At 39.2% G+C, this 24,654-nt stretch overlaps 1 protein-coding gene across 1 annotated transcript in view; it reads right to left on the reverse strand.

The window, feature by feature from the left end:
- The window catches only part of LOC139725819 (uncharacterized), a 49,878-nt gene that overhangs the window by 19,101 nt on the left and 6,123 nt on the right, over nucleotides 1-24,654 (reverse strand). The window contains exons 5-37 of the mRNA XM_071636901.1: nucleotides 24,171-24,608; nucleotides 23,287-23,700; nucleotides 21,653-22,084; nucleotides 20,897-21,313; nucleotides 20,133-20,555; nucleotides 19,305-19,727; nucleotides 18,238-18,666; nucleotides 17,572-18,003; nucleotides 16,848-17,255; nucleotides 16,079-16,513; nucleotides 15,215-15,640; nucleotides 14,451-14,882; nucleotides 13,615-14,051; nucleotides 12,409-12,477; nucleotides 11,916-11,963; nucleotides 11,252-11,305; nucleotides 10,672-10,827; nucleotides 10,238-10,282; nucleotides 9,599-9,652; nucleotides 9,058-9,111; nucleotides 8,667-8,720; nucleotides 8,174-8,227; nucleotides 7,514-7,612; nucleotides 7,009-7,062; nucleotides 6,536-6,634; nucleotides 6,287-6,385; nucleotides 5,875-5,973; nucleotides 5,065-5,163; nucleotides 3,446-3,499; nucleotides 2,900-2,953; nucleotides 2,155-2,307; nucleotides 1,010-1,063; nucleotides 703-747 (exon numbers count right to left, since the gene is read on the reverse strand). Of these exons, the coding sequence (XP_071493002.1) occupies nucleotides 703-747; nucleotides 1,010-1,063; nucleotides 2,155-2,307; nucleotides 2,900-2,953; nucleotides 3,446-3,499; nucleotides 5,065-5,163; nucleotides 5,875-5,973; nucleotides 6,287-6,385; nucleotides 6,536-6,634; nucleotides 7,009-7,062; nucleotides 7,514-7,612; nucleotides 8,174-8,227; nucleotides 8,667-8,720; nucleotides 9,058-9,111; nucleotides 9,599-9,652; nucleotides 10,238-10,282; nucleotides 10,672-10,827; nucleotides 11,252-11,305; nucleotides 11,916-11,963; nucleotides 12,409-12,477; nucleotides 13,615-14,051; nucleotides 14,451-14,882; nucleotides 15,215-15,640; nucleotides 16,079-16,513; nucleotides 16,848-17,255; nucleotides 17,572-18,003; nucleotides 18,238-18,666; nucleotides 19,305-19,727; nucleotides 20,133-20,555; nucleotides 20,897-21,313; nucleotides 21,653-22,084; nucleotides 23,287-23,700; nucleotides 24,171-24,608 (7,043 nt within the window). The remainder of the gene's footprint in view (nucleotides 1-702; nucleotides 748-1,009; nucleotides 1,064-2,154; nucleotides 2,308-2,899; nucleotides 2,954-3,445; nucleotides 3,500-5,064; nucleotides 5,164-5,874; nucleotides 5,974-6,286; nucleotides 6,386-6,535; nucleotides 6,635-7,008; nucleotides 7,063-7,513; nucleotides 7,613-8,173; nucleotides 8,228-8,666; nucleotides 8,721-9,057; nucleotides 9,112-9,598; nucleotides 9,653-10,237; nucleotides 10,283-10,671; nucleotides 10,828-11,251; nucleotides 11,306-11,915; nucleotides 11,964-12,408; nucleotides 12,478-13,614; nucleotides 14,052-14,450; nucleotides 14,883-15,214; nucleotides 15,641-16,078; nucleotides 16,514-16,847; nucleotides 17,256-17,571; nucleotides 18,004-18,237; nucleotides 18,667-19,304; nucleotides 19,728-20,132; nucleotides 20,556-20,896; nucleotides 21,314-21,652; nucleotides 22,085-23,286; nucleotides 23,701-24,170; nucleotides 24,609-24,654) is intronic.

Here is a 24,654-nt window from a genome sequence, read left to right on the forward strand (position 1 = left end):
TTTAGCTTTTAACATTTTGCGACATATTCAGAAACTTCTCTATGAGATGTAAAAGTGCATGCAATTCTAAGGGGTATCAAAAGTTTATTCGATGAAAATCGGTTTTGAAATGGCTGAGATATCCCAAAACAAGGTGAAACAACGAGACCCTAATAAAAGGTGTGGGATGTCGCCTTTTAGAATTATCATTTTCTTTTAATATCTCAGTCATTTGAAAACCTATTTTCATCAAATAAATGTTGAATTCTTCTTGAAATTACATGTTCTTTCATATTTCATTAGAGTTTTCTCTTTATCTCACTTAAAAATGTTCAAAACATGAATCCCCACCTCAACCAGTACTGTACAGTCCCTTTAACATTATGCTTATTTCCTGATGAAGAATTTTTCAGTTATCCCCATTTTTTACCATACAAAGTGCAACAATAATCCATTTTTATCATGGAAAGAGATCACATATCTTATCACAACTTTTCATGTTGTGTTGAACCACAAGGTCTTCAACTAAATAATTTTCTTATTAGCAAAAGTAAATCATTGGCACTTTGGTCTGAAGCTCAAATTGTTTTACAGAAGCTGCTGCGATTTTTCCAACAAGAGAAATGTTGAACACATTCTTGAAATCTGACGAGGTTGATGAAGGATGAGACAAAGGATTCTAGCTAGGGCAGTGAGGGAGAACTAGAAAGGTCCTTCACTTACTTCAGCACCAGCAGGTCCAGTTGCACCTGGCTCTCCAGGAGCACCCTGTGAGACAGAAGATGACAAAAAGCATGTATCAGCATGGATGTAGAATTGTCGTACCTCAACACTGTCACTATTCTTTCCTTCAGAGATGACCTCAAAGAACACTTGTCAAGTCCATGAACAATGTAGTTTTTCATTCAATTACTCAGCAAAAAGTCATGTGCAGGAAGCATTCTCTTGAAAAACTTAAAATTCTAATAAGAAGTTTTATAGAGTAGTGTTGAAATTTTAAATGGTGTATAGGAGTGAAAATTAAACTCACAGCAGGTCCTGGCTTTCCATCACGTCCTTGCTTTCCTGGTGGTCCGGTCAGTCCCTGTAGATAGACAAGCACAACGAATCATGCATTTACGCTTCAAAATTATCTTACACCCCATTGACAGTCAAACAGCAAAAACATCTTCATTTCTCACTAGAAGTAAGGGCCAAACTTAAAAGTCCTGTTTACCTTTGGGAGATGTGATTTTGAAAATGTTCAAGATCACATCTGATGCACATGTGTCGGTCTGTTGCATCACAAAACATCCTACCATATTAAATTTTTGTAACAAGGCCTAAAATATAAGGAGATCTCAGTGTTTTTCTCAATACACCGTAACTGTAGATGGTTTAGTCTGGAAACATTTTTATTACAACTATTGTTCACATTTGGTGTATTTAACAATACTTAACATCGATTATACAGATTCAAATTTTTATGGTGGTTATTTCTATCGCTAACTCACATTTCAGAACTATTTTAAAGCTCTAATGCTGGGTTTTTGTTAAATCTGCAAATGGTAAATTATGCCTTTAATATCACAAAGAAGGAGCACTAGAATGTTCCCCATTACAAAGAAACAGCCACCTACTTAATTGCATCTCAATACATTGTTTTACTTGAGAGTTTAGTTGCCATACACTTGGTACATTTCCTGTATCTATAAGAAAAACAAGCAATGAAATCCATCTCCAATTACAATCTTAAAATTGATGAAACTTAGTTCTGCTTAATGAAATCTCATTATGGAGCTTTAGATTTTAGACGCGCGGACGTTCAGAGGGAAAAACATGTTCTGAGCGTGCGCAGAAGCACGCGTCAAGTCGATCTAATTTTAGCTTGCGTCGCCCGAGTTTTTCACTATGCGTACTGGGCTATTTTTACGTCCACACAGTTTGCTACGTAGAGAACTACTTCATGCACCGATCAAATGGGGGCGTGATTTTATTTTTTATACGTTGCGTCCCAGTGTAATCTAAAGCTACTTTTCAATGCGACGCAGGGGAGAGGAGAACATCAAGCGCACTCGTCGTCTCAAACGTCCGTGCGTCAAAATCTAAGGCTCCCTAATGTTCATTTGGGCAGTGTTGCCTACTCTCTGTCTCTTTGTCACACCATTAAGTGGCTGAGAAATGTTCAGTGCTTACCCTCTGTCCTGGCATTCCTGGTTCTCCTGGTCTGCCTGGCTCACCAGCAGCTCCCTTAGCTCCACCTGCTCCACGTTCTCCACCCAGTCCACGGTCTCCCTTAGGTCCAGGAGCTCCTGGTGCTCCAGAGATACCGGGAGGTCCCATTGGTCCCTGTACATAGCACATAGGGAGGGAAACTGATTAGTAGGCACTAGACATGGGAGAAAAGGAGACACTGCTCATCTCACTTTCAAAGGATACAGGCAAATATTCTTTCTTTTTCCTCAAATCATTTTTGGTGGTTTAGACATTAGCTATGTATAAAGTTTGATCAATTAATGCTGCATGTTTCTATAATTTGATCTATTATAATTTGGTACTGATCATCCTTTCATGTGTCACAGCACCAAAACGATAACTAACGTGAAGACCTCATTTTCCTTTTCTCAATACTGTAAGATATAACATCCTACTCTGATGTATAAATGCCCTAGTTCCTACCAAAAAAACACCACCAAAACACATAGCACACACGCCAATAACATGAACAAACATATGAATAATTACGAGGAAGCAAATGGGACAATTTTTCCCCCCTTTTCTACTGCTCTGTGTCAGGATATAAGAAATGATGGGGGGGGGGGGAAATAGTTAAAAAAGATTATTCAATTGCCATTTTAGACTGAGTATGTATCACATAGTTCAGCCCGGTGAGCATTTGTACAAGTACAGTTAACCTCCATTGAGTGTCTTCTCAACTTACACGTTCTCCTACAGCACCTGGAGGTCCAGCTGGTCCAACACTTCCACGTGGTCCCTGGAAGCAACAAATGAATAGAAGAGGGTTTCATCCACTGCTTTCATTTCTACACCACACAATGGTGAGAGTACCTTGAGGTCACAATGGTACAACATGTTATCTAGAGAATAGAGTTAGTTCTTGATACCAACATATTTTTTTTTTAATAAATATGAAAACTGCTTCCTGTTACAAGCCTCATGACTTTATTTGGCTATCACATTATAAAATTAACCTCCATCTGAAGTAAACAAAAAAATAAATGAGGCTCAGATTATTTGTACATTCTGAAGTATGATGCAATTATAACTTGGAAAAGGTTTGTAATGTGATCCAAATTCTAAATATTTCTGTATGGTCCATTTGTGTTATGATCAAAAAATGGACTGATCCACTAGTACACTTTTTAGCACCTCTACAAACCAATCAACATTATCAATAGTCTTTTTTTTCTTAAATCTATTTCAGCATCCTCTGTAGAAAAAGTCTAAATCACTTGGTCAGACTTACACGGTCTCCACTCTCTCCCTGAGGTCCTGGAGGTCCACCAGGTCCAGTCTCACCCTGGAAACAGATTATGTATAATAAATACAGTATGAGTAATATCCATGAGTTGGTGGCATAATAAGGTTTGCTCCATACTTATGTCATTGTCTCAGCAATCTAAACTATTTGAAGTAAACAAAATAAATTTAGTCTGTACAGGCACTCAGTTGAAAGTTGTAAAAAGGTTCTCTTACTTTGAGTCTAGAAATTATCATTACATCATGAACAAGCGAGTTCTATGCACACACCAGGCAATGCGATGCGAGTTGAGAATCACCCATCCGTACAATGGTGCCAATCGAGATTGAGATCCGCCTCTAGCAACCACAGTGGCTTCTGATTGGCTCACTGAGAGAGTCATATTTCCCGGGCACCTTCCTCGGAACTCAGCATATGGAGCCGAATACACAATGCATTTCGCTTGGGTTTGTTTACCAGTAAGTCTTTCAAGATGGCGGATATGATAATTGTAAGCTTGCTGGGTAGGTTGCATGTGCATGTGCACGTACTACCCAATGGCATCCACACGCTATGCCTGTGTGTGTGCACACGTCACGGGAGCAAGTGGCGCATTCGTATCCACATCTTTACAAATCACGTTTTCATTGCGGTTGATTTGTCTTGTAAATCTAATCGTTTGGGACCCTTTCGAAGGCAGAAAGATGGCAAGAGTCACGCTTCCTGTTGTTTTTTTTTTTCAAGCCGTGCATGTGTTGCATTGTGTAGTACACAAACAAACAAACAAACACGACTTTACTTAGTTTGGTGCAATTTTGGCATTGTTAATAATACTGCCTATTTGAATATTAGTCATTTATGACCGCTCCTTTCCTCGCTTCTGCTGTCTTTTGAGTCAACCAGTACTGTCATATTTATATAGTTTTCTAAGCACAATTGACACGCTATGTTTCCGATCGCATGTTGCAGGATTTTTTTGTGCCGATTTGCGACTCTGATACGTTCAAACCATGTTCCCTATCGTATCTGTTTTCACGTTGGAAGTTATTGTGCTGCCTAGTGTTGATGTTCACTTTTTGTTTCCCTTCCGTTGTCAAACATAGCGGTAAAAAAGCTCGGATAGAAAGCCAAACGAAGAGCACACACCACAATGTGAGCGTACTGGTATCTATTGTCGCAACAACAATTGAGCATGCACGCATGGAGAAAAACATTTCCGACAGGCTGCGAGACCTATCTCCGAAAGCCGAACTATGTAAATGTGTGAGATGCACTAGCCAATCGCACGCGAGATGCCATGCCGTAGCAACACTGGGCATATTGGCGTGGCGTTCGAAAGAAGATCGAAACTGCGATCTAACATAGGGCATTTAAAATTCCATTTTTGATAGGAAAAACTTAGTCATATGCTATGGAATTTAGTGAAGATGTAGAAAACATATCAAAGATTCTAATTCTGCAGAAATCCAAAATCGCCAAAAATTATAGTCAAAATCTTTGTACCCCACCCAGGAGGGAATTTGCTCTTGCGACTTTTGCCTGAACTGTTGGCGCGGGTCACATATATCTTAACAGGTTATTGTCAGTAGGGGAACTTTAAGTTAAAAGAGAAGTCGTCAACATACACGGGGTCCAATTGGTCCAGTCTCTCCTTGGGCTCCTGGGGCTCCAGCATTACCTTGGTCTCCCTTAGATCCAGCTGGGCCAGGGCTACCAGCAGGTCCCTAGTTGGGTGTGATAGAAAAATGATGTGTACTATCAAAAAGTGTTCAAAAAAATCTTGTTTTAGTATTGTTTACCATTTGTAGCAATGTTTTTTTTTTTTTTTTAATGTTCCAGTTATCACATTTGATGCATATGTGCAGGTCAGTTGCATCACAAAACATCCTATCATAAAAAAAATTGCAATAATGCCTAGAATATAATGAGATATCCCTTTTTTTCTAAACAAACCATAAATGTAAATAGTTTATTCTAGAAACAATTTTTTTGTAAATATTGTTCACATTTTGTATATCTAACGATACACAACATTGATTATCCTGATCCAAACTTTTTAATAGGTTGTTTCCATCCGTAACTCACATTTTAGAACTATTTTGAAGCACTAAGGCTGGATTATTGTTTCATCTGCAAATGGTGAATACTGCCATTAAAATGTATATATATATATATATGTATATATGTATATATATATATATATATATATATATATATATATATATATATATTAAAAGATTTTATTATTGCCCCACTATCAACTCTGTGTCTAGAAAAATCAAGTTTGATTTCAATTTTGCCATAAAAATTCGACCAGAAATATGAGTTGTGCCTCATCTACAACCAGAAAAAAAAAACAAAAAAGAAAAAAATGTTTCAGATAATGGCAATTTTAACTATAACTTGACTAAAAATTCTGTCAGGGTTAAGCTTACTGGAGGTCCACGGGCACCAGGGAATCCGGGTGAACCTTGAGCTCCTGGGGGTCCGGCTGATCCTTTGGCTCCATTAGATCCATCTCGGCCTGGGACTCCCTGCAGACATCAGGCCAAATAAGAACAGTATAAGCAAGCTGAGTCATTTAGGTGGTAATATTTAAATGCAAGGATCAAATAATCCCATGTTGATTTAGCAAACAGTTGATTTAGAAAACTTTGGGTATATCAAACATTAGTATTACACTTTATACACTTCTCTCTTTCTCAAAGCATCACCTTGCCAAAATATCTTATGATACGCATGCATGCATACACAAATTATATAGTTGGTTGTTTGTTTTGTTGTTGTTGGGTTTTTTTTAGGGGGGGGGGAGGAGAAGAGGGCATTGGATAAAGTGAGGTGGCTTACAGGGGGTCCAGTCTGTCCCTGTGCTCCCTCAGCTCCACGCTCTCCACGGGCTCCTTGAAGACCTGGGGCTCCACGTGCACCAGGTGATCCAGCATCTCCCTAATAATGTGAAGAGCATTAAAAGACAGTTATTTAATGTATTCATATCCAATAATGATAATTATCACATGCATTTCAAGATTAAGATTTAACTTAAAATTATTTTCAAAAAAAGAACACAGAAAACAAACGAACAAAAAAAAAAATCACCTTAGCACCAGCAATTCCAGGCATGCCAGGAACACCAGGAGGTCCAGTAGAGCCTGGGGGTCCTTGTGATCCAGTTGCACCATCAGCACCACGGTCTCCCTGGCAGAGAAATGGGTGAAAATGCATTTATCACTTAGTGCCTCACCATGAAACTTCTCTTTAAAAAGGGAGCACTTGAATACCAGTATCTTTGATTCTTTGAACAATGATAAAGTTTGAACAATGATAAAGTTTTGGGTTTGAAACGGGATTACTGAAGAATTTATTACAATAAATGTTTGAGTTTACATGCATATGCCCAGCATTTCATGTTTCACCATCTTCTTGAAAAACTTCATGGTCCATGATACATCACTATCTCTAGATATGATTCTCTTCAAGTGAGTATGTTTCAATTCATTAATATCTACAGGCAAGGCATTTGTCATGGGTTGACAAGTTGAGAAGACAGAAATATGGGTAAACTGAGTTACCTGTGGTCCAGCTGGTCCAGTTCGGCCACGCTCTCCTTGGGGTCCAGGAGCTCCCTACATCACAAACACAATAAACAAAAAACTGAGCTCATCAAGGTTCACTCAATCCTGCTTACAGTTATCTTTTCAGCAAGTTTCATGTTGCTCACACCATAGAAACCTCTCTTGTTCATGGTCATAGGTTCAAATTTTTATGCCAAACTTCAATTGGCAATGGCAGGCAATATCAATTTCAACTCATTTTGTCAACATTATTGACAAACTTACTTTCATTACTTACAAGAGTTGTTTATCTTTCCTTACAGGGCACAACTTATTTCTTGCTTTACTTTCTCCAAAGAGTTCGCACATAAAATTGTATTGTATCTCGCATTACCATCAACATTCAATGAAATTCATATATCAGAATTGCAAAGAAGGATTGTGCATTACAAAGGCATTATTTTATCCTTGAATTGTTCCTTATCATTTCAAAAGGCAAATGAGAGTTTCAAGAAATACTTACAGAGGGTCCAGGAGGGCCTGCAGCACCTGGGCTTCCATCATTTCCTCGGTCACCAGTCTCTCCCCTCTCTCCCTTCATTCCTGAGAGTCCAGGCAGACCCTACCATTATCAAAACACACAGAATCACATGTGGACATTAAATCTTTTTTCTATTTTGAAAGGGAAACAGAAACACAGTTAAGACATGAGACACAGGACATTGTGTCCACTTTAAGTTTGTTATAAGACACAAAACAACAATTTAAACAAATGAAGATACCTTCTATTAACAATTCAGGTTTTGTGCCTAGGCACTTGCCTAACCTGACCAAGCTTTTTTCATCAGCATTTCGTAATTCCTCCTAACTTGACCTAGTTGTAGCTCATATTAAAGTATACTCGGGACTCGTCCTCAACGGGTTAATATGCATGACATGTTAATTACTGTTTCCTTTCACAGTCACAACAAACATGGGATCCAAGTCCTGCAAAATTTGGAATCAAGGCGGGAATTTCTTTGCTGGAGTTAAGTGAAAGTAGTATAATGGTGTCTGCCTATAAGATAAACCAAATACACAACAATAAAACTAAGCATTCATCACATAATTTTTCTTAAAATGAATCAGGCAGATGGTACACTATATCCTTAACACCAGTAACGCACCAACAAGAACTTCTTACCTGATGTCCCTTCATTCCTGGGGCTCCTGGTAAACCTGGGTTTCCTCGGGCACCCTAAATGAAAACATACAGACAGTGGTTGTGTCAATCCATTCCATATAGTCCTATGGTGACATACCATGATGTTTGAGAGGAGAAAATTGAAACTATTTTTATTTGGTCTATACTTCACAGTACCATTTTGTCTATACTCCATAGTATCATTTAAGTATGTACACTGTAAGTCACTGTGTCATAGTATCATTTAAGTATGTACACTGTAAGTCACTGTAAGAAATGGAAAAGCACAATCAGTTTGGCACAAAATGCACAAAAGAACTAGCAGTTTTGCATGATTCCTCATTTTTTACTCTAAGAATAAATAAATAAATAAGTAGTGCACCATCAATGAACAGACACAAAACATACACAAACACACACACATTTGGCCACTTGAATATTTGGCCTAAATGAGATGGTGATGTTGGTACACTGGCATTTATGTGATACTCACTGGGGTTCCTGCAGGTCCACGCTGTCCAGCGGCACCGGGGGATCCATCATCTCCCTGAAATAGCAATAACACATTTACATACCAAGTTAGGGTGGAATGGGAGTTACATCATTATAATCTGAAATCATTTCATTTTCTTCATAATATTCATAACCTTCGTGAAGACCTTGAATGTAGAATGACATTAATTCATAGTAACAAATTGCTGATTGAAGTTTAAAGACATTTTCTTAGAGAAAATCTTTAGCAGTTGGCATGAGGTAACTGAAGGGCAAACCAACCCAGTGATTTGATCTTCACAGCTCCAACATGACAAATGAAATAAACCTCAAGGCCTTGTGTCTCCAATCAAACTGTAGTATGTCTGATAGAGTAATGACAAGCTACTCACATCTGATCCAGGGCGTCCAGGTAAACCTGGGGGTCCAGGAGGTCCAGAATTTCCCTGTAAATGCAGATAATGAGACGAGTGAATGGGTGTCTTTCGACTTAAGATTTAGGAACCATTGTAAGAACAATCAAATACTTATTGCTGGTCTAAGAAGTTATATCCCGGAGAAACCTCAATTTAAGTTATGACATCCTCATAGAAACTGAGCATGAATGCAATTGATGTCATCATTTAATTTAACTTGTCTTGCAGTCAAGGGAAATATCAGCTACAAGTACCACATCTCTTTCATCCATGATAATCTCATCTCTGTCTTCACAAGACAGACTAAATGTCATAATGTCTGCATTCACAGTAACACTGCTCTTCCATACAGCTACATTGAAGACATGTACCAGTAACTTATCAACTGATTTACAGGAGCTCCAGATAAGCAAGAGAAGATGAAAATACTAAATAGCTTGAAATTAGGGACAGAAGAGTACAGGTACAGAGAGGTAAGTGGAAATCCAGAAATCTCTTTTGAGTTAGGCCAACTTACAGGAGATCCAGGCTCTCCAGCGGGTCCTGCGGGTCCAGTCAATCCCTGAGGTCCCTGTGGGTATAAGGCAAGGAAACTCCCAGACATGTCATGCTTGCAGCTGCAAAATTTACTTTACTACAAAGACATACTCTTGTATTCAAAATATTCAAGACTTCACATAGCTCCCCTTCAAACTGAAATACAAGCATTGCTTGCACTGGTGATATCTGGAATTTAATTTGCCAGTGAACATAATCTACCTTGTATCTATTCAGTAACCATTAATTGACCTACTGTGTACAAGAACCTTGGGCATTTCAAATATATCTGGATTCTTAAGAGTAGGGATACCGCAATCACTTTGCTCATTTGTGCTCTGTAGACATCAAGGGTTACTGCACTTCACAGAATATTAAGATGACAATTTCCCATTTTTATATTTAAGTAATTAAGTAATCAGTAATTACAAATGCAGTCTTACTGATAGCAATGAAAAGCTCACAACATATTATGATACATTTTTGTTTTCAAATTGTACACATTCATACATGTAAATGAAACATGTCAATGTTCAGAGAGGTTACCACATATCATACAAATGATATTTCTCATGAAGGTCTCTTACTCAAAGAAAACAACAAATATCTGGCAACTTACTCTTGATCCTGGTGGTCCAGGTGGGCCACGGGGTCCAGGGTTGCCCTGTCAGAGGAAGCATAAATAGCAAAATTGGGGATCACCCTGACTATTGGGGATTATTTTGACTTTTCTTTCATAATCAGACTGCAAACAAAGTACACATCATTCCAGTAGTATAGGCATGCAGAATTACTTGTGTGCATGGAAGAACACCTGAGAATTTAGTCTTTTCATCAAAAATCTTCTTACTTTTCATATGTATAATAGTGCAGACATAAATTGAAATGAAACATTATTGCATGTCAGTCTTACAAAACAATTTGATTTTAGTCTTCAGAAGACATTTGACAAGAGTCTTAATGATGTATTATGACATCTCACATAAAATCAAGAAAAATGGTGCATTGTATTAAGAATGCTACAAAATGAAAAGAAGGAAAGGTCAAGCTTACAGCTGCCTGAGCCTGTGGATAAGCATAGCCTGGAAGCTGAGGTCCCTTGTACTGACTGGTCTGTGCAGAAGCAACGAGGGTACCAGCCTTGCCTGGTGGACCAGGGGGTCCAGGGGTACCTGGCAAACCGGGCATTCCATCCATACCAGGGAATCCCTACAACAGATTTACAGAGAGGAGAAATATAATCAGTCAGACTCATGAGCAACATACATGCCAGTCAGTCACAGCTCTATCACATCTTCTACAACAACGACAAGATGACAAAATGCATATCACTACAATAATCTCCATGTAACAATTCAACCAACCTATGTTAAATGAGCATAATTGACTTCCCTTTGAACAAAAAAAAAAAAAAAAAAAAAAAAAAAATTCTGGGCTGCCATATAACATCAAAATTAGGGAGGTACATGTAAACAAAAGCAATCTGGAAAAAAAAAATGTGTGTTACATTAAATGTTATGCGCAAAAAAGAATTCGAAATTAGGGAGACTGTTTTTCTCTTGTCCCATTAGGAACAGATATTCATGTATTCAGAGAGACTTGGTATATGTCAGCAATATGAATATAAGCTTACCCTTGGTCCTGGGGGTCCTTTGGGTCCAGAGTTTCCAGGTGGTCCTTGGGCACCCTGTACACAGATAACAGTGGTGAGGAAATATAAGCTTACAGAACAGTTCGACCAATTACCTTATTTTCGCCTAATATTTCTTTTCCTCTGTATCACTTCACTACTATGCCTTCAAATCTTGAAATTTTGACCGATTGCTCAGCATTCATCATAACATGAACATTTTTTTTTCATCCATGTTAGCAGATATATACAGTTGTATCCTTTTTTTTTTTAATGTGGATATCCATAAGATTGAAATATCCAAAAAACAAAAAACAAAACACCACCACCACACACACACACACACACACATACATACAAGCACATACACACAGAAATACTGGTAACTGAATCAGTGTCAGTAATGACAACCTAACAACTTGTAACCACTTTGGCCTGTAAATGAATATTGATAATTATTACAAGTGCAATTAATGTTCACACAATTATCGCTGATACATCTTTGAACTTAAATTTGTGATCATAACCAGGATTATTCCTTCTCATTATTGAAATCACTGAGCAGAAAAAATATATATAAAACACACACACACACACACACACACACACACACACACAAAGATTGTTGGCACACAAGTTCAGGATTATGTCTGTAAGATATACGTACAGATGGTCCTGGTGGGCCAACTGGTCCAGGAATACCAGGTGGGAAGTTCTGTTGAAGTGAAATAAATAACAAAGGAGGTTCATAACTGGCTGGCAGTGAATCTGGAAGAATTCAATCCAGTTTAATCTGTGACAAACTGAGTTCTCAATCTTCTTTGAATCTTGTTTGCCTTCAATTAACAGTTTTAAATCATTCAAATGAAAAATGAGTTGAATGATTGTTTTTTTTCATGAAATTACTAAGTCAACAGCATTTTGTGATAATTGATTACTCTTTTGATAAAATCATCCTGTACACTGCATAAGATGTCAAAAGTGTCTATGGACCATGGCCGCAATAGGGTGAAGTACTTTGAGTCTTCCACCAATCGTTCTATCCCTGAACAGAAAGGCAGCGAAAATTTCCCACCCTTTGGTTCAATCCCTTGTTTGACACATCAGGCAAACTTCTATTAAAACTACGGTATACCACTCTCTTTAAGACATTTACTTACAGCACTGTTTATGTCGGCCTCTCCAGGTTCTCCCTTTTGTCCCTTATCTCCTCTGGGCCCTTCTCCAGCCTATAGGTTTGGTGAAGGATCAGAAGCACATTAGATGTTCATCGAGAAAACCTTCATATACATCATTCAACAACTTGACTTTCAAAACAAACAACAGCCAGAACACATGCAAGTTGAAAGAGAAGATACTTCTATCGATACATACACATATATTGTATAAGACTTACAATTTAACCATCCACAAAATTTTCTGAAAATTTTTTTTTCTACATTCCATTTGGCACAGAAAAAATGTCTTCGGTACATTTTGAGGCAGCGCATTAAAATTGATTGAGCATGTATCTTTCAAAATGGAAGTAAGGGCAGAGTTCAAATTTCAGAGAAAAAAAAAAGAAAAGTACTTGTCTACAGTTTTCTAGGGATATAATGATAATGCTCTCTTGGACCTGGATCCTGGATCTCTTTGCATACATGATTTGCAAAGCTCAATCAAGTTGAACTTTACACACAGATACACACTCAATGGGAAAAATGCATCATTCTGTCAAATTATGACATACTAATGATCTGAAGAGACTGATGCTCTTAGAATAGAGGTGCAACCATCTTGGTTTGAATTATTCCTGATACTCTTTACTTTTTTTTAAAAACATGCTACAAAATAATTTAACAAGAAGTTTTTAAATCTCAACTATATAATGCTCCACTTCATAAATATTCCTACTATTCATTTACTGAGCACAAGAAAACAACCCATTTCAGAGTGTAGAAAAAAATTGACTTTGTAACTTACTGTCAGCTGTGCACTGGCTAATGGTCCACAGAGGTTTTGTGAGAGAGAAAAAGAGAAATCAAGAAAGTGTGACATTTTATATGGTTACTGACAGTCCGGATTAGTTCATTCTCTCTCTGCCTTGCTTTTCAGAGACTGCTCTCATGAACAATCCCCACTATCATGCATTACACTGTATAAGCATGCAGTTAACACTCTTCATTTGTTGAACCTGTAATATTATGGCACAGAAGAAATTTCTCTGGGTAACTATGTATAGGTGTGGGTGATATTGGAATTGACATGCAACAACTCCTTGTATGACAACATGCTGGGAACAGATGGATTGGGAAGAAGTTCACCCAGAGAATCCAGAGGGCTGGAAAATTATTCCTCTTCTGGATCTTGTTGCCAAACCATGTTACACCCCACTTACTCTTTCTTGCACAATAGAGGCGTTCACAAGAGGTGAGAGAGTCGGGTCTAGAGCCCGTGAAAGTAAAACTGTCATCAGCCAACGATGACCGGTTGAGCTGCACACAAAGGTAGTTGGTAGCGGAACAATCTAGTGTTTCACGGTCTACATTTGTCCGTAAATCATAAAGGCCACTACGTGAGCCTGGGAAGATGGCCTGGCTGGACTGCCTTGGAGACAAGACTTGACTGGAGAGGAGTTGTTTCTTTGTATCATCACTCAGCTGTGGAGTGCTGGTCAAGTAGGCAGCAACTTGCCACATATTTTCCTGTGTGGCATCAGCACTCTCTGGGTTAGACTGGAGGGTGACACTGAAGACCACTTCATCACTGCCATCAGTCAGGCTCTGGCCGGACACAGACACACTAGTCTGATCAATCTCCACTCCTGAAATGAGCAGTAAAAGCCAAGATGGTAAGAAATTTGAAGACTGTAACACACAATTTTAGTATTGCTATTCTTTTCACTGATAATCTAAAAACCATTGAGATGAGTGGTCAGAAAGTTCAGTAGTCAACAACAACGGAAAATCTCTAACAATGACCCAGTACTCATACCAGCTGCTTATCTACCAAGAATTTGTGTGTGATCCTATAGTTGTGAAATAATGTCTTACCTTGATTAGTTACTGGCATGAATAATACAATTAGACTTTAATACACAAGGACAATCCCTCTTGAAACTATAAGAACACCCTTACACAACATGTACTCACAGTGAGAAAAAAAAAATCCTTATAAGAGAGAAGCAGTGTTTTATATCTATTTCAACTGATATGTACTGTACCTGCACATCTGACTGTGAAGCATTCAGTTAGCACTCGGTCACGTGGCACACCGGATAGGTCAAAACTGGGAACAGAGTTTGGATCTCTTTGTAGACGAGCGCAAATGTACTGGACTTGTTCACAGGTCAATCCTGTCATGTCAAAAGACGTTTCCACAGTGCCAAACTGCATCAAATTGCCCCGGTTGAGAGGCACACTTCTCTGATAGGTGTTAAGGTTGTAGGCAGTCGTCTCGTGATATCTTGGTCCCTCCCCAAGAGGGTTGTTACTGCCCCAGACAGCTAGTTCCCACAGATTGGTGCCACGCACAGATGCTGTATCATCAGCAGGGGCAGCAAGCATGCTGAACTGCAAAATGTTGTTGCGTCTATTGAGCACCACTGTCTGGTAGTTGGTATCAGGGACAGTCTCTAAGTCAACCAGTTTGACACCTGGAAGATAAAAAGTGTGCATTTACTTCTCTCAGCAAATACATTCTTCATGAAATGGCCCCAATTCATGTGTAAGTTACTAGTAGAAGCCTTCAGAAATTACAATCTGATCAGATCCTGAGCATTTCATTCCACATACTTCACATCACAGGCGCAAGACTGTATGACTTCTACCACAACCATCATATTTTGATTTTGTTCATCTTACATGTGTTTCATGTTTTTAGCACACTTAGATTAATACATATATGTATATATACAGTTTTTTTTTCTTCTTCTTATGAACACACACACACACACATATCACAAATACATAGAAGATTTTTCAATACCTCGATCACATTCTGTGGATTTGCATCTGACCATGGTGTTTCCCCCAGAACTTGTAGTGAACTCAAATCCTGGCACAGGCCTCAAACTCTGAGCAAACTCCAAGCAGAGGTACCTGTAGCCACTCTCACAATTAATGTCTGAGAGATCAAATCTTGTTCTGATGTTATCTATCCTCATCGTCTGTCCCCTAACAAGGTCTTTCCTTGCTTGGAAAGTGTTCAAGATCTGGAAAGCATTGTTGAGTCTTTGTCCACGACCATCTTCGTTTCGACTACCAAAGATTCCTACTCTCCATAAGCGTCTGCCACTAATGCTGGAGGCAGTTTCAAGAGAGTCTACGGACAAGTCGATTTCCAGGGTGTCTGGCTGACCTGGGTTAGGGCGACTTGATGTGTACTCCCATTCCATGTCAGTCACAATGACTCCTGTGTGAATACAGACACATCATTCTCTGCTTTTAGCATGTGGCCATGAGCAATGGATGACATAACTAATAAACCTATGGCAACTAGTCCACTTTAACTTGTTTTTTCAATTTCAATTTCAATTCCATGTTTATTTCATTTTTCTACAAGAACATATAGACATCACCTTCTTTTTTTGTTAACAGAAAATGAGGTGTGTAAAACTATGTAGGATGAAAAGAATGTACAATGATTGTAGCACCAATAATTAAACATAGTCATAAAACTCAAGTGATTAGAAGTAAGTAAACAATATGCACAATCCCAAAAATGGAGGGACACACTAAAGACAAAGCTTGTAGGATGTGGGCCCCTCAGAAGAAAATTTGTCTTCATTATAGTTTTTGCATTATTCTTCATTCTATTTTTTTTCTTTTTCTAAATCTGACTGTAGCTCACCTCTGCAAGCATCAGCTGGTACAGGAAAGCAGCTTGTCAAAACATCGTCATTGGGCTGAGTAGTCAGAGTGAAGTCATCAGATGCTTGTGGATTCTTGGAGAGAACTGTACACATGAATGGTACTTGTGCACATGCTATATTTGTCATATCAAAGTTGGTATCCAGATTAGTAAATTCCAAGGTATCTCCTGGTCTACGAAGATCCTGGTCTGCCTCATAAAAAGGCAGGATTTGTTCCTGGTAACCCACGCTTGTTCCAGATCCATCAGGGGTTTGGCTGCCATAAAAGCCAAGGCGCCAAAGCTGGTCTCCAGTAACAGTGCCACCCTCTCTAGACGTTGAGACAACAGTTGTAAGGAAGATCTGATTGACTGGCTCTCCCTCCTTCAGGCTGAAGCCCCGTGGAGTCGTCTCCTGGTTGGTTATAATGACCCCTGGATGAATGAAAGAATAATCAGACAAGTCACTGATATTGCTCATTTGGAACTTTCCGAAGACAGCTGGAAATTAAGAAATATTCATTATAATGTCACAACCCTTCACAAAAGCTGTTTTCTTTCTTTTTTTGACTTCCCAAGACTTAATGAAGCACTTGAATTTTATACCTGTTGATTCTACGACACTGCACTTCTAAAATTTTGACTAGTACAGTGTCGCAAGATCTAGCTCGAAGAAATTATAGGGACATGTGTCAAGTGTCATGTGACATATGTCAAGGTGATGCACAGGATGTACATCACAATGATGAAATCAAAGCTAATTCCATACCTCTGCACTCTCTCTGTTTGCATGACACCAGGGAGTCTCCACCTTGAAGAGTCTTGAAAGAGAATTCTGGACGTGGGTTGCTTGCTTTCATAAATTCTAGACACAGGAATTGATATGCACTGCTACAGCCTAGTTGGTCAATGTTAAAGGTTGTCTCAATATTCCTGAAAGTAATTGGTCTCGGGGGCATCACTGTCCTGGCCTGGTTAAATGCATTTAGAATTTGAGGTTGGTAGCCAAGTCTGCTCCCCCTTCCATCAGCATTGGTGCTGCCAAATACTCCTAAGGTCCAAAGCCTTTCACCATCGAGGTTGCGACTGTTTTCTGTGACATCAACTGTAGCGGCAATAGACAACATTTGGGGTGTGGATTCATCATAGCTCCAGTCAATCCCAGCCGCAATGACACCTATAGATGCAGAAGACATAAACATATAAATAAATAATATATAATTCTCATTGTTAAGTTAAATGAGACAATTAATCAGATTTTTTAAAATCTCTGCAATGGTAATTTGAACATTGCATGTTTTCTACTGAAAAAAGTAATATTTTCACAATATTTATATCAATTTGGTAGTGTTTAAGCTATCAAGGTCACTAATAGACAAAGTTGACATTCAATAAAAGCTTTATTATTTTGCTGACCTTCTCAGAGTTGGGGGGGGGGGGAATATCTCTAATTTTGTTAAGTTATCTTCAGGGCAGTTAATATAAGTAAATACCTTGACATTGAGAACTCATATCTGAGCAGCCAATGAGGGAGGAATCATCGGGCGTTCCTTGCAGGTTGAAGCTCAAGGTTGCCGTTGGGTTGCGCCGCATCTGGAAACATAAGTAACTGGTGTCGTCACATGAAACACCTTCCATATCCACATTCAGAAGGACTTCTTGAAAGTTGAGGTCCACTCCAGGCCTGAGAGGAAGAGCACTGTGGAATGGATTCAAAATATCTGTCTGGACAGATTGTCTGGGCCCATCACCATTTGAACTGCCACTGAGGAATGCATCCACTTGCCACAGTCTGTCACCAAATATAGGCGTCGACTCTGGGCTGGTTAGGGCTCGCAGGTCAACACTTAATCCATTCCTAGAAAGACCCTCAATGAGAACAGCATCAGATCCAAGTGTAGGTTGCAAGGCAGTTACTATAGCATCTGCAATAACAGAAAATGTCATAGGTCATTAATACTTAGCCGTTTTGTGGTAGTAATTATTTCAGTTGAGAACATGAATAAATTTTTTATGTTCTTGTCAATTTCACATCAAATGTAAATGGGATTTGACTCAACATACTTTCTCACGAAGGAATTTACACAATGGAAATTAAGAAATAGTTGCATTTTGCCAACTCACAATACAATCACAATCCAATGACAACAATATCTTACTTGAGTCACAGGACATCCTTTTACAAGATGTAATAGTGTCATCCTCGGTGTTGCCAATCTGAAAGGTGAAATCTGCCGAGGGATTGGTTCCCTTCTTGAAATCAATACAAAGGTACTGAAAGTCTGTACAGCCCACAGATCCCACATCAAATGTTGTTTGGACACCATCAAAGAAGAGAGGGCTGTCTCCATCTAAGGACATGCCTGCTTGTGTGGAGTCCAAGATTTGATCCTGGTAATTGAATTTTTCCCCAGAGCCATCAGAATTTCTGCTTCCATAAATTCCCATCTCCCAAAGATTTCTTCCACTTATGTCTCGACTGTCTGATGATGGGAGAAGATTTGCAGTGATGGATATTGGGGTAGGCTGACCGGGAACAGTACCCACTGCTTCATATGTCCAATCCATGTTTTTCAGAAGACGAACACCTAGGACAGGGCAAGCAAATCATGTCTTAATGCCAAGGTTTATTTCCCTCGTAAAGCAAGGCACACAAATCATCAAGCATCACAACGCATCAACAGTCTCTTAATGAGATCATTCATATACGCATCAATGGCTTGTAATGAAAAAGGTCCACAAAACCCAACTTGCTTTGGGAGTCCCAAAGCAAGTTGGATTTTGTGGACCTTTTTCATTATCTCTTTCTTTGCTCTTCTACAAGCCACTGATGCGTATATTAATGGGAGGGATACGAGGTGACAGGTTTCAATCTTTTTTCCAGCAACGGTGGTACGAGTCACAACCAAACTTTTTGATTTGGAGGTTGTGATATGATCATCTCAGTTTCTAAAAGATCTCTAGAAGGATCTTCACATTTCCCTTTTTAATCTCCTGTTAAGAATGATCAATCATTTGTATCAACATCAGTCTGGTAGTAATGTGAAAAGGGCTGACATCAGTCCACATCAAAATCACGGGTTTTTCCAAAAGCTGACCAGAACTCTGTTTGAGGGAAAGTAAACACTAGAATGGGATTGCCCTTAACTTTTATTGGTGCAAAATTTAATCCAGTCATCAAAACCTCCTTCATTTGTTTTCTGCCACTCGTTAAACGTGAACTCACCATTACACTGAAGTCTTGAGCAGGATTTCACTGCGCTGCGGTCTGGAATAACCTGGAGATTGAAGTCAACACTTGGATTCTGTCCTTTGGTCAGCACTGTACAGATATAGCCAGCCTCCTGACAGGAAGTCTGTGTGAGATCAATGTCCACAGTGACTGGCCCAAACTCTATTGGTGAGCCTGGGTTTAAGGCCTTCCCAGCCTGCCGTGCATTGAGGACCTGTGTCTGCATGTTGTACTGCAATGGAGAGCTTGGGTCTGGTGTAAGATATGAGGATAGTTGCCACAGATTTCTGCCTCTCTGGAGGGCTCGGGATTCAGCACTTGTCAAGACTGATGTGTCGATATTGACAGAATTCTGCGAACCCTCTGTCACTGATGCACTACCAACAATGTTGGTTGTCATACCTTGAAGGACAACATCTGCAGATACAGGAGAATTGAAAATAGGCACTGGTTTATGTCAATCAGAACAGATCATCATGTCAGCAGGATTGTTTGCCAAATACCTGCCTCACTTGAACTATTCCAGCAAAATAATACTGTAAAACATATGTTCGCAGCATGAATTTTTTTTTGCGAATTGGAGCCGATGGCCTTTTTAGCGTAATGAAATTTTTGCGAACTGCCACTGGCATTCAATGAATATGGTGTAGACATGAACTTTCACGTGCATTTTAATTTCGCGAATCTTGGCACTTGAGAAATTAAAATGCACGCGAACATTCCACGTTTTACAGTATTACCATTAGAGTTCTATTATGTGCTATAAGTGAATTGCTTTGCCATCATCATGAAATACAACATAAAAAAAAATAAGCTTCTTACCAGAGTTGCAGAGTAGCAGTTTGCAGTTCACCAGCTTGTTGCCGCCTCCTACCACTTCAAACACATAGGTGGGGTCAGAGTTCTCTGCTCTTGAGAACTCCAAACACAAGTAATGGTAGTCTCCACAGCCGATAGAACTGACATCGAACTGGGCAGGCACATTGTTGAAGGTCAGGGGAAATTGAGGATTCAAAGGTTTTCGACTATTCTGTGCATCAAGAATCTGGGTTTGAGTGCCTATGGTTCCTGCTGAGCCATCATCAAGCTCACTGCCGTAGAGTGACATTTGCCACAGACGATCTCCAGTGAGAGGTGAACTGTTCTCATCAAAGCGCACACTTGCCTGAATTGTAATCGGAGTCAGTTGGTTTGGTCTAACCTCATCAGCTCGAAAGTCCCAACTCAAGCTTCTAGCAAGTACACCTTCACAGAAGAAGATTAAAGTTTGAAATGTTATGGATTATTGAAATCTGTACAGAAATGTGAATACAGTAACATCACACATCCACTCTAGCTCTGTTTGATCAACTCATTAGCATATCATAATGCACGTTACAGATCCACATGCATTTATTTATTTGGTACTAAATATCAATTTCATTACAAACATAGCTGGGAAAAATGATGACATACTACTTAACCTCAAATAATGTGTTTTTTTTAATAGCAGCATTCATACAATGTGTATGTTGAGCAAGTCTATGAGAATATTTAGCAAGTAACTTCAAACAAAGATTCACAGAAAAGGTAAAAAATTTAAGTACCTGAGCAAGAGACTGGTTCACAGCTGATCATATTCTGTTCCTCAGCAATAATTGTGAATTCAAGGCTTGATCCAGAATTTTTTCCCAACTGCAAACAAATGTAGCTGATATCCCGGCAGTTAACATCATCCATACTGTAGTCAATGTACACATCACCAAAGTTGATAGTTCCACCAGGAGTGAGGTCCATGCTGCTCTGAGAACTTGTCAGAACTTGAGAGACTGGGTTGATTTTCTCACCAATACCATCAGGACTTTGGCTACCAAAGGCTGTGACTGACCACAGGCTTATTCCACTAACACCATTGGACTTCGGAGCACTAGTTGCACTCATTGATACAATGATCTCATTGCTAGTAGTGCCCTCAATCAGTGAGCCACTCTGGAAGTTGGTGTCAACTTGCAGTAGTTCAATAGCTGGTAAATAAGACAAATACAATGACATGAGAACAATGCTAAATGGGCTACACTCCATTTGTCTTTATCTGTGATAATGCAAGTGGAAAGGTTTTAGGTTGAACTCTTTCAATAGATTTCCATCATTTTGTCACCAGGACAGACTGAGGAAGATCAAATAAAACTTAAATATCAAATGGGATAGCCATGATCTGGATAGTTATTAGTTTTGTTCACAGGGAAAATGATGATGGACGTGTTATGTACATCAGTGACAATATTTTTCAACGATGACCTGCTCTAGAAAGCTAGCAGAATATTGGAAACAAGCAGGTAATATCAAAAATATTAGATACTCACTACTTGGGCAAGGAACTCTCTTGCAGCTAACTATCGAGTCTCCTCCATTGGTAGTTAGCAGTTTGAATGGTGGTTTAGGGTTGGCTCCACGTCCAAACTGCAGACAAAGAAAGCCCTGGTGTAGACAGCCAATCCTGCTTAGATCCTTCTGGCTTTGAACATTGTTGAACTGTAGACTGGTGTCCCCTACACGCAGGTTTCTGCTAGCTTGCCTGTTGCCCAGGATGTTACCCTGCAGAATGCCAATAATGTCACCACGCCCAGACTCCACTGTATTGCCAAAGAGGGTTAGAGCCCACAAGTTCTTGCCAGTCACGTCGGAGGACACCGATGTGAAATTTACCTCAGCATCAAGAAGAATTGGAATGGGAGCACCAAGTACAATGCCTTCCGGGGCCTGGTAGCTCCAGTTAAGGTCTGATGCTATGACACCTGCAGAATGTGTTGGTCAAAGAGGGAGAGAGCACTAGTCATCACATATTTGGCATCATATGACACATAGAAGCTGTTTCAGTCAAAGTTAGTCAAGAGTCACTTGATGATAACAATGGAAAAGGAACAAACTTATTATTTCTGTAGCTGCCTTTGTCTCAAACTCTATAATAAAAACAAATGAACTTGTGTCCATGCATTATCACCAAACATTCAGAGATCTTTATTGTCCTTTATTACTTGGATACATTAACCCTATTTTAAGGGGGGGTCAAATTGACCCCCCCCCCTCGACATTTCGTGCCACGATTCCACAACGCGCAAAGGTTTTGCCGCGTCGTTTCATGACTTTTTTTCATTGAAGTCTCCCGAATATTTTGAGACCAAATTTGCGACGTCCGGGTACACCGTTCTGAAGTTACGTAATGTTTTGCATAAGCACATCAACCCGAAAAGAGCTCAATTTCATGATATTCTGTGCAAATCCAATGCAAATTGTGTTTTTTGATTAAATTGATACAAATTATATTATATCAACTTTTAACCATTCAAATTAATTGATTCTAGTGTAGATAAGCTTAAAAAAGTGCCTGCAACAAATTTTGGCAAAAAACAATAGAAAACAAAAGGTCAAAAAAACAATAAAATACATAAGAAATTAACGAAACAATAAAAAACAAAAGAAATTGATTTTGATTGTGCTATTCTTTTACAAGAAAATTGTTTGATGTGTCTTGAGGAACTCTGACACAAAAATTTAGCAATCCTTCAGTCTTTTTAATGGAGTTATAGGTGAAAATATGATTTCATGCATGAATTTGCATAATTAATTCATTAAAAATGGAAAGCCAATAATTTTCTATTCTATGACCATGTAATCTTGTAGTTGACATCCAGCTCTGTCTTTAGGCAAAATTTGCGGCTATCGCGCGATAGGCGGCCGAGATCTGAAGGGGGGGGGGGGGGGGGGGGGGGGTCAAATTGACCCCTCCCAGTAAAAACTTGGTCTCAAATAGCCCAGTTAAAATAGGGTAGCAAAGACGAGTCCTGTAAAACAAGTTTTTATGATTTGGTTTTCCTCTAATTTTCATTTCTTTATTTTCCTTTTTTTATGAGAGAATGGCTACATTCAGTATGCATGTCCAGAAATATGACAACAGGAAAGTCATTCCTGAAACATTTGACAAATTTGACAAGATTACCTTCACATGGGACTGGCACACAGGATATCCATGTGTTCTCATCTGCTGCCTGAAGAACAAACGCCACAGATGTGTCAGGATTCTTAGCAAATTCCACACAAATGTGTTTGATTCTGGCACATTCTAGAGATGTCATGTCAAAGTTCAGATCAATGTTGCCAAAGTCCAGGATCTCATTTGGTTGATATGGCTGGCTCTGCTGGTACCTGTCCAGAATTTGACTCATCTCACCAAAGCGAGGACCAAGCCCATCTGGTTCACTGCTTCCAAACAATGACACTTCCCACAGGTTTTCTCCTTGTAGCCCAGGTCCTGTCAGTGTTGCAGCTAAGGAAAGTGTCAGTGGATTTTCAGGTCTTGCATCCAAGACCCTGCCATCAACCAGTGAGAGATCCAGTTCGGTCAAGACAACATCTGTACATAGAAAACATCACGTCCAAACAGTGAAGAAAATATGAAATGCTTCTCTTTTTTTTTCATTCAAACAATTTAAAGATGTCATTTTGTCAATTTGTCATTTGTATACAAATTATTGCAGCCATCACATAAGTGAATATGTATCTTATGGATTTGTTGGTGCCACATCAACATATGTCACTTGGTACTGGTTTTTATTTTAACAATGTCCTTACCTCACCAACAGATTAGAAACAAAGTTAACAAAAGGATGTGATTCAATTCATGCCCTTTTTTATTATATATTTTCAGATGACCTTGATATTTTCAGACCTTTTTAACTATTGCTCATCAACAAGGAAACAACAGCAGAACACCTCTATCATACTGCAACGAATAGCCAATGTTTATTCATATTGTATAACATCACACCTGTAAATGGGCCAATATCCAATTACTTTTTTCTTTTCAAATCAAGCATTCCTTACCATTCTCACATTGAAGCAGCTTGCAGCTTATGATAGAATCTGCACCACTTTCAGTGGCAAATTCAAAAGGTGGGTTTGGATAAGCTGTTTGTCCAAATTCCAAACACAAGTAGAGGAAAGCGCCACACCCAATGGAGCTCATATCAAAGGTTGTTCTGATGCCAGAGATATCCAGCGTATGTAGACCATCATCTGACCGTGGCCCCAGGCTAGTGGCTGCTTCATTTGGTCGAAGTATCTGCGTCTGTTCTCCAATCCTTTGCCCCATCCCACTGATGCTCCTACTACCAAACAGCCCCACTTGCCATAGATTTCGGCCAGAGACTCTTGCCTCGTTGTCCACAAAGGAGACCTGTGCATCGATGGTGACGGAACTGTCTTGGCCCAGAACAATGCTTGGTGCATCATAGGACCAAGTGAGAGATCTTGCCGTTGCCACTGTGAATATGATTGTTACATAGAGATTTTAAGTTATAGCCCTGTC

The sequence above is a fragment of the Diadema antillarum genome, unplaced genomic scaffold, assembly GCF_040938485.1.
Source record: "Diadema antillarum isolate AM-2024a unplaced genomic scaffold, OU_Dant_1.0 seq00000059_RagTag, whole genome shotgun sequence".
In the NCBI taxonomy this organism is placed as follows: Eukaryota; Metazoa; Echinodermata; class Echinoidea; order Diadematoida; family Diadematidae; genus Diadema; species Diadema antillarum.